Genomic DNA, 14,276 nt, shown 5'->3' with positions numbered 1-14,276 from the left:
TTGCGGCGAGCGGGGGCTGCTCTTCGTCGTGGCGCGCGGGCTTCTCACTGCGGTGGCTTCTCTTGTTGCAGAGCATGGGCTCTAGGCGTGTGGGCTTCAGTAGTTGCAGCAAGTGGGCTCAGTAGTTGTGGTGCGCAGGCTCTAGAGCGCAGGCTCAGTAGTTGTGGCACACGGGTTTAGTTGCTCCACGGCATGTGGGATCTTCCTGGACCAGGGCTCGAACCCATGTCAGCTGCATTGGCAGGTGGATTCTTAACCACTGTGCCACCAGGGAAGTCTGTTATGTGCATTTTAAATGAATCTTCACTGCTGCCAGCAGGGCCTTTATCGTGTGGGCTCCCTACCTGGGCCTCGGAGTGGCTGGTCTCTTGGGCCAGCAGCATGGGGCTGTATTTATCAAAAAACCTCTGGAAGGGCAGAGCGGCTCGTTCACTCTAGGTCTTTCTTCTTTTGGCAGGAATCCTCCCTCTTAAACTTAATAACCTACAGGGCTCAGTCAATCCATCCAGCAAAGGATGGCTGGATTCACAACCTGCAGTTACTGATGGAGAGATTTTTCAGGTAGGCAGCCTCTGGAGGCCCGCCTGACCCTGTGTCTGCACTGCAGGCAGGACACTGAGAGTTAGCACTTTCCTCTCCGATTCTTGAAAGTGACAGTTCTCACTGAGCAGGAGAGGGTTTGTCTTCCAGAGGACAGAGTCCTCTGAGGCCTCTGTGCTTACTCCCTCCTGTGGAGTGGTCATCTAGAAAGAGGCCATCTCTGAGGGCCGGGTTCTCTGCCTCTTTACCCCATTCTTGGTCTGGATGTTGCCGAGCTGGGCCCCACGCGGGGAGGATCCGGAATCAGTCTCGCCTGACATGGAGGCGGGTGGGTCTGGGGGCTGGGTCCCCAGGGAAGCCATTGGAGGTTGGGCTGCTCGGGCTGGCGGAGGGTGAGGCCAGTGGCTGGTGCACCCGCCCGGCCCCAGCAGGTGTGCCCCTGCCCCCAGGAACGAATTGCGCAGCGCTGTGCGTATCAAGGTGCTGGACGTCCTGTCCTTCGTGCTGCTCATCAACAGGCAGTTCTATGAGGTGTGTATCCATGCCGGCGCGGGAGCCCTGGGGCAGCAGGTGCGAGGGCGGCCTCCACAAGCCATGCAGGGCGATGCTCGCCCAAGAGGCAGCGTGTGGCCCTTTCTGGGCACCGCACGCCTCCTGGGGTCGGCCTGGGACCTGGGGTCTGCCAGCGCCTCTCTGTGGCAAGCTTTGTTTCCTCATTCATCCCTCCCTCCCTCCCTCCCTCCCTCCCCCCTCCCTCCCTCCCTCCCTCCCCCCCTCCCTCCCTCCCCCCTCCCCCCCTCCCTTGGTGCCTTCTGCCAGGCCTGTGGCTGAGCAGACAGGAGGGCATAGTCCCTGCCCTCAGGAAAACAGTCTTGCGTGGGGACATTTTCTTTTCATTTTTGTAATCACACTCATCCTCCGGGCTCTGGGCTGATCACCAGATGCCAGGGTGGTGCCAGCCCCTACCAACCTCTCTACCGCATTTCTTCCCCTCCAGTCCATCCTTCACTAGGTTTGCAGCCAGGGCCTGTCCTTCTTTCAGAAATGGCAGTGGCCCCTGCCCATTGGGCTCTCTTCTCCGGGAGATGCACTCGGGCTCTGCATCTCCCCTCGCTTCCTAGCACCTTCCTCACTGCTGCCTCGCTGGAATGCCTGGTGTCCCTAGGACCTGCCCACCCCTCCTACCCTCTCAGCCTTCCCTTTCCCTGCATCTCTGTCCCTTGGAATTCACTCTTTTTCAGAGTCCAGCTCAGTGCTGCCTCTTTTAGGAAGCCCTCTGGGTTCTTGAGTCCCTCGTGTTGGAGTCGCTCTCGTCCTGCTCTCTGCTCCTGTAGCGCTTTGTACCTGCGTCCGTGAAAGCGCTCGTCCTGCTGCCCCGTTATAGTGGGCTCTGTGATGTCGGGGACGAGGTCTCTCTATCCCCAGGACACACACGCAGAGAGCCCTCCACATGAGATCCTTCTTAATTGTGATGTTGAATGACAGAGAGGGAGCGGGGACATTCACTGCTGCATCACGTCTGAGGCTGAGCCCGTGGGCCATGCCCCGGCTGGGCCAACGTGTAGTCGTCATCATTCTCCTGAGCCGAGGGGACACACACAGTGCCCTGAAAGGGGCCTGGGCCTCTCAGGCACTCGCACACCCCGCCGCGGTTGTCCCAAGTCTTTAACAACGTGTTAGGTGAGTTTTGGCCGTGGCCAGTGGCTCACCTGGCTTCTCTTGTGCTTGGTGCAGGAGGAGCTGATCAACTCAGTGGTCATCTCACAGCTCTCCCACGTCCCGGAGGATAAAGACCACCAAGTCCGAAAGCTGGCCACCCAGTTGCTGGTAGATCTGGCTGAAGGCTGCCACACCCACCACTTTAATAGCCTGCTGGACATCATTGAGAAAGTGAGAGCCGCTCGGGCCTAGGGCTTGGGGCACCTGGGCTGCCATTGGGAGCCCTCTCTGTGGCAGAGCCCAGCGGACAGCAATGTTCTTTGGACCCGCTGTCTCCGTTCTCTGCAGGGAGACTGCCTGGGTCTCTCTGAGATGGGGTTCCCTCCTAGCAGAGATGCGGCGGTGTTGGGAGGTCTGGCCGGGCCTGCTGCTGCTTGGCGCTGTCCTGTTGCCATGCTGCCCAGAGGTCCTGTGACATGGCTCTGTGGCTTTGGGGGAGACTGGCTGGGGGTGGGGTTTGGACACATTGTCCTTCTGCACAGGCAGCATCCTTTTAATTTCAAAATGCATCGCAGTTTCTGAACCATGCCTTGGATGAGGGGAGTGCATCTTTCCTCTTGAGAAATAAAGGAGAAAGTATTTTTTGGTAGAAAATATCAGATCTGATGGTTGCTGCCTCAGGGAGCCCAGAGTTGGGAATTTAAATAGAGATCTTCTCTCTGTAGGTGATTGCCCGCTCCCTCTCTCCACCTGCTGAGCTGGAGGAAAGGGATGTGGTGGTGTACTCGGCCTCCTTGGAGGATGTGAAGACTGCAGTCCTGGGACTCCTGGTCATCCTTCAGGTGGGCCTCTGCATCTCATTGGAGTGCTGCTCTTTAGGGACACATCCCCGAGGAGACCTGGGCACTCCCTGGGGTCGCAGAGGGCAGTCCGGGTGTGATCCCAACTCCTCGTTACAGTGAGCGGACCAGGTCAGAGCCCTGACCAGGTCAGGGAAGGGTGGACAAGGCCCAGCCAGAGCCAGTCTGCGGGAAACACTTCCGAGCCAGTGCCAGAACCACCCCCTCAGGTCTCCCCACAGCCACTGAGGTGGGAAGGGCTGGTGTCCATTCTGGCCCCACAGTTATTTGGTCTTTTTTTAATAGCTTTTTTGAGGTGTAACTTACATACCATACAATTCATCCATTTAGAGTATATGATTCAGTGGTTTTTGTTGTATTCATGGAGTCGTGCAGCCATCATTAGGGACATTTACCCCAAAGCAGCTCCATACCCATTAGTGGTCACTCCTTATTCTCCCCTCAGCACCTCCAGCCCTTGGCAATCACTAATTCACTTTCAGTCTCTGTGAATTTGCTTATTTTGGGCATTTCATAGACATGGAATCACACAATATGTGACCTCATGTGTCTGGCATCTTTCATTGAGCGTAATGTCTTCAAGGTTCATCCATGTTGTAGCGTGTGTCGGTACTTCATTTCTTTATATGGCTCAGTAATAGTTTATTGTACGGATAGACCATATTTTGCTTATCTATTCATCAGTTGATGGACACTTGGGTCACTTCCACTTTTTGGCTGTTGTGAATCATGCTACAGTGAACCCTCACACAAGTTTCTATGTGGACACGTGTTTCATTTCTCTAGGGGATCCACCTAGGAGTGGAATTGCTGAGTCAGCTGGTAACTCTGCTTAATCGTTTGAGGAACAGCCAGGCTGTTTTCCACAGGGCCTGCTCCATTTTACATTCCCAGCATCAGTGGATGAGGCTTCCATTCTCTCCACATCCTCACTCACACTCCTTATTCTCTTTTTTTTTGTTTATCACCATCCTAATGGGTATGAAATGAAATCTCATTGTGGTTTTGATTCGCATTTTCCTAATGACGTTGAGCATCTTTCCATGTGCTGATGGGTCGTTTGTGTATCTTCTTTGGAGAAATATCTGTTCAGATCCTTTGCCCATTTTTAAACTGGGTTATTTGTCTTTCTCGAGTTGTAAGCGTTCTTTCCATACCCTGGATACAAGTCCTTCATTAGTTAGACAATTTGCACACGTTCTCTGTTCCCAGTCATTCTCGCCACGTCGTGCTCGCTTTCCTGCATGGTGGCTGTCCTCACATGCTCCCGGGCACCGCCTGGCTCCTGAGGCTTGCTGGAGCTGTGGACTTGTCCCTTTACGTGCCCAGCAGGGCAGCGATCAGGCTCTTCCACTGGCTTGCAAAGCATTGTGGTGTTATCTATACTTAAGGTCACCTGCCAGTATCAGTATTGTGAAAAATGTAATATTTGAATCAATTGGTTCATAAACTACTTTGTAAAATGTTGATGGCAGAACAGTTTCTGTCGTGTTTATATGTGATGGACTTTTATCATCTGGTGTGGAAGTTTAAAGTTTGATAAAAAGTGGACGGCACCTCCTTGGTGTCTTGTCCATAGCAGCCCCAAGCTCCCTATGCCCTGACTTGAGGGGTTGTGGGGAGCCCTGTGGCCCGGATAAACCCGGAAGCCTATACAGAGAATGAAGAAGAGATGGTCTATTGCCCTCACTTGGAAATCGAGCCCTGGAGACCCGGGGCTGCAGAATCGAGCTGTTTCCTACTTGAGCAAAGTCCTGGGCCAGCCTGTTTTCATTTTTCTTTTTTTTTTTTTTTTAAATAGTAATCTTTTATTTATTTATTTATTTTATTTTTGGCTGTGTCGGGTCTTCGTTTCTGTGCGAGGGCTTTCTCCAGTTGCGGCAAGCAGGGGCCACTCTTCATCGCGGTGCGCGGGCCTCTCACTATCGCGGCCTCTCTTGTTGCGGAGCACAGGCTCCAGACGCGCAGGCTCAGTAGTTGTGCCTCACGGGCCTAGTTGCTCCGCGGCATGTGGCATCTTCCCAGACCAGGGCTCAAACCCGTGTCCCCTGCATTAGCAGGCAGATTTTCAACCACTGCGCCACCAGGGAAGCCCCCATTTTTCTTTTTTTGTAATTAAAAAGTAATATATACGTCCAGTTAAAACATGCGAACTGCATAAACGTAGCAAAAAGTTCGGTTCCCTCCTTTCTTCCCACCAAAATGGGCAGGCAGAGCAGTGGCTGCCTGAGTCCATGGGTGTCCTTCCTGAGATGCTTGTGCTTTGTCAAGCATGGTGTCCAACTCCCTCCCCTCTCCCTTGTGTGTGTTTTTTGGTTTTTGTGGAAGGCAGGGATAATGCTTTTATGTTGTTTTTTTTAATTAATTAATTTTTGAGGGCTGCATCAGCTCTTTGTTGCGGCGCGCAGGCTTCTCTCTAGTTGCGGCCCGTGGGCTTCTCTCTAGTTGTGACACGGGGGTTCCAGAGTGCGTGGGCTCTGCAGTTTGCGGCACACAGGCTCTCTGGTTGAGGCGCACGAGCTCAGTCGTTGTGGCACATGGGCTTAGCTGCCCCGCAGCATGTGGGATCTTAGTTTCCCGAGCAGGGATTGAACCCGCGTCCTCTGCATTTACCACTGGACCACCAGGGAAGTTCCTATATTGTTTTTGAACCAAAGAGACACCACTCTGTTAATCATTTTTTTCTTTAAAAAGAATATCAATAAAAAAATAAATAAAATAAAATTCAAAAATTCAAAATAAATAAGTAAATAAAAAGAACATCAGTGATACTTTTTTTTTTAATTTATTTATTTTTAGCTGCATTGGGTCTTCGTTGCTGTGTGCAGGCTTTCTCTCTAGTTGCGGTGAGCGGGGGCCACTCTTCCCTGTGGCGCGCGGGCCTCTCATTGCAGTGGCTTCTCTTGTTGCAGCGCACGTGCCCTAGGTGTGCGGGCTTCAGTAGCTGTGGCGTGAGGGCTCTAGAGCGCAGGCTCAGCAGTTGTGGCACACGGGCTTAGTTGCTCCGCGACATGTGGGACCCTCCCAGACCAGGGCTCGAACCCGTGTCCCCTGCATTGGCAGGCAGATTCTTAACCACTGTGCCACCAGGGAAGCCCAGTGATACGTTTTTGAAGCAGTGCTCTCCTCCAAGGCTCAGGGTACCACAAAGCGGACCCTTGGCTGTAGCTGGGTCCCTTGGGTCCCTCCTGCCCCCAAAACCAGGTTGCTGGCAGCACCACGAACTCTCACACCTGGCCTCCCCTAGCCTCGCTTGTCAGGGAGGTGCTCTTGACCTTGCAGAGGTGGGGGAGACGGACTCACTGTGGGGTTAATAACAGCCCCAGCAGCTAGGGGAATAACCCCCTTTATAACCCCTCACGAAGCACACCTCCCACCTTGCTCTGCCCCTGGTTTCTCCCACTTTGCCTCGTGGCGTCGAGAAGGTGCTCTGTTGGTGCACGTGGATCCTGTCATGTGTTGCTGTGTTGTGCGCCATTGGGCAGGTTTCTCTGATTCATTAACTGATTCCCTGTTGATAACACAGATACGTGGCTGTTTCTGGTTTTTTGCCCTCACCAAGGGTGGGCGCATGTGGGCGTACCCGTGGGGTGAAGCCCCGAAGCGGAGTTGGTGGCTTGAAGTGTTTGTACATTTTAAAGAATGGTGGGTGCGGCCAGTTACCTCCAAAGTGATTGCCTGGCCTTTCCCCCTGGGCATCAAGGTGCTGACTCCCTGGCTGCAGTTTGGCCTCCTGCCCTTGCAGTGACCAGCACGCTCTCTCTGCAGACCAAGCTGTACGCCCTGCCTGCCAGCCACGCCACACGTGTGTACGAGAAGCTTGTCAGCCATATCCAGCTCCACTACAAGCACACCTACACCCTGCCCATTGCCAGCAGCATCCGGCTGCAGGTATGTTCCCTGGGGCACCCAGCAGCTGCATCCGGCCTGGCGAACGCAGTGGCTGCAGGCTGGAGAGGTGGCGGGGGGCCTGGGAGGGGTCTTCAGCAGACTGTTCCCTCCTTAGCACCAGCTGTGGCTGCGTCCTCCCCAGGACCTGCTGCTTTTTCCTTTGCCTGTGGTCTGCATGCTTCTCAGTCACATGGCGGCCTGAGATGGGGGCAGAGAAAGGGAATTGCTCTGGAGCCCCAGACCCCTGGTGCCGCGGAGTCTGTTAGTGACTGGCGGCGGGGGTGCAGGGCAGGGCATACTGGTTTGAGCTTCCACCATGGGAGCTGGCACCAGGATGAGCAGAGGGCGCTGGGATGGAAGCCCCGGTCCCTTTCAGAGCGTCCGCCCAATGGGGCAGCCCCCTGTCGTTTGGGGAGCCCAGTTAAATGACCCACCGATAGCTGGGGGAAGCGACAGTGTCCTGAGCAGAGCTTTGCTGTCTATACCGGGGCTGTGCGATGATGCCTGGGCAGGTGCAATATGTCCACTCCCCCTGTTGCCCCAGGTGTGAGAGGCTGCCGTGTTGCCCAGCTTTTGTGGGAATGTCACAGCCTCCATGGGCTCTGAGGGAGGAGGCTGTGAGTGCCCGCGCCTCTCCGCCAGCACCACTGTCTGCGGTGAAGTCAGGGCATTGTTGCTGTTAGCGCGGCAGCCTTTCCCGAGAGCTGCGCAGGTCTGCGTGGCCGGGTGGCGGCGTTCTGTCTGTTGGACCATGCCTCCCGCTCTCCGCAGGCTTTCGACTTCCTCCTGCAGCTGCGGGCCGACTCGCTGCACCGCCTGGGCCTGCCCAGCAAGGACGGGCTTGTGAGGTTCAGCCCCTACTGCGTCTGTGACTACATGTATGGTCCTGGGTCCTGGGGCGGGCGGGGGGTGGGGAGCTCGCTGCCCTCTGCCCTGGGGTGGTCCTGTGTCTGAGGGAAGGTCCCGGAGGCATCCTGAGCACAGCCTTGGGTTGGGGCTTGGGGCCTGCATCCGTCCTTAGCCTTGTGGAGCGGGAGCTCCAGCCTTAGTGCTTCTCCCACTTGCTTCCACAGGGAGCCGGAGAGGGGCTCTGAGAAGAAGGCTGGTGGCCCCCTGTCACCTCCCACTGGGCCCCCTGGCCCGGCACCTGCAGGCCCCGCCGTGCGGCTCGGCTCGCTGCCCTACTCCCTGCTCTTCCGTGTCCTGCTGCAGTGTTTGAAGCAGGTGAGACGGTCAGACCCTCTGGCTGCATTAGGTCAGACCAAGCAGTGATTGGTGCTGCCCGGGGGCCACAGTTCTTCTCCTGCATTGGCAACCTTGGGAGGTTCGCTGCCTGTTTCTAGGTTGGCTTCCTCGAGGCCTCACAACGTTTCCGTAGCCGTGTGTTGAGCGCCTGCTGTGTGTGGTGCATCACCGGAAGCTGGGTGTGGAGCCGAGGAGATGTTCCTGCCTCCGGGAGGTGGTTTTGGTACAAGTGCGAGGTGTATTGACAAATAACTGGATTGTAGGATGGGGTGTGCCTTGGGAGGAGGCACCAACAGGCTGTGCGGGACCGAAGCGGGGGGTTGCCGTCACATCTGGTTGGGGGCATGGGGAGGGGCAGGTGAGGGCAGTCTTGAAAGGGGGGGGAAGATTCCAGCGGCAGGAGTAAGCAAAGCCTGGAAGTAGGGGAGGTAAGTTCCCTGTGGTGGGAGGTGGAGGAGCTTGGGCCTGTTCCCCAATGGGGCAACGAGGGAGGAGGGTTGGTCAGCAGTGCGCCGCAGGCGGGGCTGGGCAGCCCAGAATAGGCTGGGGGGCGCTCCCGGGGGCCACGGGTCGGGAAGCAGAGCTGGATGGAGAGTCGGTAGCAGGTTCCCCAGGGTGACCGGGGTTTGGCATTAAAGGAGTTTGTCGGAGATTTCCTGTGAGAGTCTCAAGGTCTCCGTGCCACAGGTGGGATCTGGGGAAAGGCTTTTAGGACTCCTGGCCATTGGTGTAGTTTATGGGCAGTGGTCGCCCCAGTGGAGATTGGGAGGGCTCACCAGGGAAGGTCCGTGCAGGCTACAACCCTGTCCTCGATGCTGTGGCTCTGGGTCAACTTTGGTCCTGTGGCAGGTATCTGGGCTCATGGATCGTTGAGGAATACTTGCTTCTCTTTAAGCTAGTACAGTAGCTTCTTTCCAGATCCATCTTCATTGTGCTCTGGGCGGGCATCGTCAGAGCCCCTTGGGTCCAGTGCCCTTGGTAGGCCATCCTCGGATCACCGTTGGGCAGGTGGGGAAGATGGAGCTGGCATGCAGAAGTTCCAGGTCCTGCTGAGAGGAGAGGGGTGGTGCTGTGCTGGGCCTCCTGCCCTGCCTGGCGTTTGGAGGCAGCTGCCGCTGTCCAGGGCTGACTTTCTCTGAGCGGCATCTGCTCCCCGAGCTGCAGGGACTGAGGGCCCAGGCTTGTGTGGAGAGCAGGAGAACAGGTCTGAGGCCTTGCTGCTGCCCAGACCAAGCTTCCAACCCTGAGACCCCGTCTTCCCTGTTCCTGCAGGAGACTGACTGGAAGGTGCTGAAGCTGGTGCTCAGCAAGCTGCCCGAGTCGCTGCGCTACAAGGTCCTCATCTTCACCTCCCCGTGTAGTGTTGACCAGCTATCTGCCGCCCTCTGCTCCATGGTGCGCCTTCTGCTTTGGACCTTTCCTGCGTCGTGCATGGCGGGTCCGCGGCCTGTGTGGTGGGTGGGGCCACAGCATAGTTCCTCAGCTCTGAAAGACCGAGGCCTGGGAGGCAAACTTGTTTCCCTCAGAGGCTCGGACCCCGGCTGGAGTGCAGATGGTGCCTCTGGGAGCCTGTCCTCCCATCCCAACTCTCGGGCAGAGGATTGGGGGCCTCAGTGAAAGGCTCGAGTTTGCAGAACTGAGCAGGGTCTTAACTCCTTCCCCCCTCCTCCTCCCCGGGGTCTGTCTCCCTGGCGGATCAGTGGGCAGCCTCCCACTTCTCTGAGAAGGCAGACTGCTGGCTAGAACAGGAAGTAGGAAGGTCCTTGGGCTTTGACCCCTTCTCCTGCTGGGCCTACATTCTCAGGGGCCACCCGTGCCCCCTGGCCACCCAGCTTGACCCAGCTGCCGGGCAGGGCTTCACATCTGGTCCTTGGCTGTTAGCTTTCAGGTCCCAAGACCCTCGAGCGGCTCCGAAGCACCCCAGAAGGGTTCTCCAGAACCGACCTGCATCTCGCTGTGGTTCCCGTGCTGACAGCGTTAATTTCTTACCATAACTATTTGGACAAAACCAGACAGGTACCAGATGGGAGAGGGATGGTTGAGCTTTGAAAGCCTGGTCCCCAGGATGCTTGCTTCAGCCAAAGGGGCCCAGCGTTTTCCTCCTAACGGGTGGCTATTGGGCCAGGGCGAGGGCAGCTGGCTCTGCTTCCCTATGTGGCCAGTGCACCTCTGCCAGCTGGCCCAGCCTGGAACCGTGGACGTTTGAACTCGCTGGTGCTCCTGAGTTCTCTCAGGGAGGAGTGGGCTTAATGAAGTGCTTGAATATTCCCCCTCCACACATATGCAGTGCCATTTTCTTTCTAAGAGCATTGCCTGGCTTGTCCTTGCTACAGCTTTAGGATAGGTGCTGAGCCGCTTGGTGGCGCTGAGCCTGTTTTGAGAGGCAGAGCAGCCGGGCAGAGGGCCCCCCCTCCGCCTACCTCCAACTCTGTCATCAGGTGCAAAAAGCACACGCAGTAATGCCTGTTTTCTTAATTCTGCACTGCTGGGTGGGAGGTCTGCAATGAGCCATCACCTTTACTTTCTCTTTAAATTCCTGATACTTTTCTTTGTCACTCTGCCCTCATCAATCAGGGAACAGAAGTCTTAGGGAGGTCAGGTAGCCCACTCAAGGTCACAGCAAGGCGAGAGGCCTAAACTCAGACTCAGTCCTGTTTGGGCGGTGAGCCCATGCTCTTGATCAAAGTGCTGTTGGAAACTCACACTCGACTTGCCATCCCCCACCTCACTGCCCACCCCGACCCCTGGGGTGAGTGTGAGCTCCAGCTCTTCCTGTGTGGCCTGGCCTGGTTCTCACTGGCTGTGCTCCAAAGGGGTAGCTGGCCACACTGGGCTGAAGGTTCCCCGAGAACCCTCAAGGCCCAAAGTGTTTCCAAGTGGTGGGGCTGGCTGCAGGAAATCAGAATCATCCACGGGGCCTTAAGCTACCAGGTGGTTTGCCCCGAGGCTGTGGCCTGAGATGGCGCTTGTCTCCTGCTGGGCACAGCTGAGCCATCTTCATGGGGGACTCTGCCCAGGGTTGGTGTGGGCCCGGCGGCCTTGCTGTGTTAGGCAGATCCTCCCCTTGCCAAAAGGCCAATCAGTTGGGGATTCCAGAACCAAGGGGGTGATGACCCCAGTGTGTCCTGGCTCCAGGGTGGGCTGGGGACCTGGGACCCCGCCTCTGTGGGTGTGTGGGGAGGTGTCAGGAAGACCTTGACCGGAGCAGCCCTGCTGTCCCCTTGGCTCAGGTGGGGTCAGCTGCTGGTGGCTCTGCTGCTTAAGCGCCTGAGACCTGGGATAAGGCACTTGGCCTTTCTGGGTCTTGGTCTTCTCCTCTATAGAACATTCTGGAGTGGTGGAGGGGAGACCAGGCCCTGGCTCACCAGAACGGCTCTCTGTGGGCAGGGGCGGGGCACAGAGGGCCAGCCTGTGGTGGGCCTGGTCTGAGGCATCTGTGTTGTCCCACAGCGGGAGATGGTGTACTGCCTGGAGCAAGGCCTCATCTACCGCTGCGCCAGCCAGTGCGTGGTGGCCCTGGCCATCTGCAGCGTGGAGATGCCTGACATCATCATCAAGGCGCTGCCTGTCCTGGTTGTGAAGCTCACGCACATCTCAGCCACGGCCAGCATGGCCATTCCACTCCTCGAGTTCCTGTCGAGTAAGCATCTGTGGCTTTGCACGTGTGTATCTGGGTATGTGTGAGTGAGGTGGACCTTGAGTTTGGGGCTGCGCCTTGCCTGAAATAACTCGTGCTGCCTTCTCAGACCTCACCTTGGCTGCCTGTAGGCATGCTGTGCTCCGTGGGCCACCCTTTGCTGCCTCAGGGCCTTTGTACCTTCTGCCCCTGTGCTTTGAATGCTTTCCTTCTTGGCCTTTGAGTGGCTGGCTTCTTTCCTCCCCTCAGTGTCAGTTTAAATGGCACAGAAGCCTCCTGTTGCCTGACCTTGGTCCCTGTACTTGGCCTGGCTCTTAGAGCCTCCTCTCTGTCCCCCCTCAACACACACTACAACTTGGAGGGGCTCTGCTCACCCCTCAAGTTGTGACGTCCAGGAGCTCGGGGTGCCCCGCTCGCCCCTTCCTTCCCAGTACCTCATGCATGTCTGGCCCTCAGCAGGCCCTCAGGCTTGTGGACAACAGGAGCAGGGCAGGGCTTTGCTTCTATAAAGGGCCACGTGTGATATGCCTTGGCTGCCTGTTCTTTTTGCTTACAACTTTTTGAAAAGGTAGAAACCATTCTTAGCTCACAGGTCATAAAGTGAGGCCACTGGCTGGATTGAGCCTGGGGACCATAGTTTGCCAGCCCTTGGAGTAGAGGGCCGAGGCCCAGGGGCAGGGGAAGGTCCTGTTTGGGTGGGTTGTGACCTTCACTGCTTTGCCGCCCTCTTGGGTCGGAGTAGCTGCACTGGCTTTTTAGCCACATAGCCCAGGACTCTGGCAAACCCCGCCCTGCTGTGGCCATGGGCCCGTCTTTGCCAGGCCCGTCTGGGCTCCCTCACTGGCTGTCTCCTGGTGTTGCAGCTCTGGCCAGGCTGCCTCACCTCTACAGGAACTTCGCAGCAGAGCAGTACGCCAGTGTGTTTGCCATCTCCCTGCCGTATACCAACCCCTCCAAGTAAGTGCTGCCTTGTATCCCTGTGAGACCCTGCCCCTCCTGGTTGTGGCCCAGGCCAGCTGGAGGCCTCTGCTTGCTGGAGGCCAGGCCTCTCGGAGTAGAAAGCCACACAGGCTCCCTGTGGCCATAGCACCTCTGATCTGCACCCCTAGCTCCTGGCTCATTTCCCTCGGGTGCCACGCTGGACCTCCAGCACTTCTCTTTTCTTCTTGTCGCAGGTTCAATCAGTACATTGTGTGCCTGGCCCATCACGTCATAGCCATGTGGTTCATTAGGTGCCGCCTGCCCTTCCGGAAAGATTTTGTTCCTTATATCACTAAGGTAAGCCAGCGGAGGCCGTGTCCCTTGTTAGGGCCGGGACCTGCTTTGCTGTTGGCTCACCATGGCTGGATCAGGGTGACGGGCAGGGGAGAGAGAGGTGGGGTGCCACTGGGACACAATTCTGCCGCCCTTGTCCTGGGCCTGTAGCTCATCCCAGGCTCACGGTGTACCTGGGCTGGCAGGTGTGGGGGGAAGAAGCCTGTGGGTGCCTGGAGGGCCAGTGCCTTCTGGCCTGCGGCTCAGGTCTGCTCCACTCTGCCAGGGTCTGCGCTCCAACGTTCTCCTGTCTTTTGATGACACCCCCGAAAAGGACAGCTTTAGAGCACGGAGCACCAGTCTCAACGAGAGGCCCAAGAGGTGCGGGGCCTGCGTGGGCGGGCCTGGTGTCAGTGGGGCAGGGCAGGCCCGCAAGCTGTGGCCTGTGGTCGGCATGGTGCGTATGGGCTGGGGCTGAGGGCGTGCCCTGCTCAGACCGTGCTGGGCTCCAAGGTGCCCTGGGGTTGTGAAGCAGGGTGGGGCCTGAGAAGGCTGCGAATGCCCCACACATGGCTGGAGAGGCCAGCGCTGCTCCTCAGCAAGCCGGTTGCTGTGGCCTGCGGTGTTGTGGAGCCTGTGTGCTGGGTCGTGGCCAATCCTGCCTGGGTGACGGGCGAGTACAGATTTGCTGAGTTGGAGATTGAGGTGCTAGTTCTAGGGCATCAGGTTTTGGGACTGACTCCGCTGAACAAGCCCAGGGTTGCATCAGGGCAGCTGACTCCTGAGAAGCCAAACACCTGGCCTGGATGGGAGGATCCAGGGTCCACAGATGCCCAGCCTCGGGCCAGGGTGGCCTGTCCCCCCGAGCTCTTGCCCAGCCCATTGCTAATGGGGGACACGCTCTTCTTCATCACAGCCGCTTTCGCCAAATCTGAGAAGAGCCGTGCTAGGCCTTGTGTTTTCGTTTGCATTTCATTTGAACGACTGCCCCCCTTCCTGTCCCCCACCTTCCCATCCAAGCTTTTTTGGCTCTCCCTAGGTGGGAATACGGCATTTTCCAGAATGACCACGTCAGTGTGACCTAAGTCAGAAGCTGTTCTCTCAAGGTCCTGGTGGCTGGGGGCCAGGGCCTTGAGCTAAGAACTGACCTCTTTTTGAGCTGTGACCTTCAGGGCCTCAGCACCTGGTCC

General features: G+C 57.1%; 1 protein-coding gene across 9 annotated transcripts in view; it reads left to right on the top strand.

The window, feature by feature from the left end:
- The window catches only part of TSC2 (TSC complex subunit 2), a 38,549-nt gene that overhangs the window by 11,175 nt on the left and 13,098 nt on the right, over positions 1-14,276 (top strand). For 8 of the 9 annotated variants that reach the window (XM_057528800.1, XM_057528797.1, XM_057528799.1 and 5 more), the window contains exons 13-25: positions 458-561; positions 990-1,071; positions 2,275-2,430; positions 2,925-3,041; positions 6,828-6,950; positions 7,722-7,828; positions 8,024-8,174; positions 9,468-9,590; positions 10,077-10,211; positions 11,646-11,835; positions 12,696-12,789; positions 13,008-13,110; positions 13,373-13,467. In XM_057528800.1, the coding sequence (XP_057384783.1) occupies positions 458-561; positions 990-1,071; positions 2,275-2,430; positions 2,925-3,041; positions 6,828-6,950; positions 7,722-7,828; positions 8,024-8,174; positions 9,468-9,590; positions 10,077-10,211; positions 11,646-11,835; positions 12,696-12,789; positions 13,008-13,110; positions 13,373-13,467 (1,580 nt within the window). The remainder of the gene's footprint in view (positions 1-457; positions 562-989; positions 1,072-2,274; positions 2,431-2,924; positions 3,042-6,827; positions 6,951-7,721; positions 7,829-8,023; positions 8,175-9,467; positions 9,591-10,076; positions 10,212-11,645; positions 11,836-12,695; positions 12,790-13,007; positions 13,111-13,372; positions 13,468-14,276) is intronic. The other variant, XM_057528798.1, reaches the window with a different exon arrangement.

The sequence above is a fragment of the Balaenoptera acutorostrata genome, chromosome 15 (genome assembly GCF_949987535.1).
Source record: "Balaenoptera acutorostrata chromosome 15, mBalAcu1.1, whole genome shotgun sequence".
In the NCBI taxonomy this organism is placed as follows: domain Eukaryota; kingdom Metazoa; phylum Chordata; class Mammalia; order Artiodactyla; family Balaenopteridae; genus Balaenoptera; species Balaenoptera acutorostrata.
The sequence above is the reverse complement of the archived record's forward strand: the minus strand, read 5'-3'. Positions and strand labels throughout refer to the sequence as shown.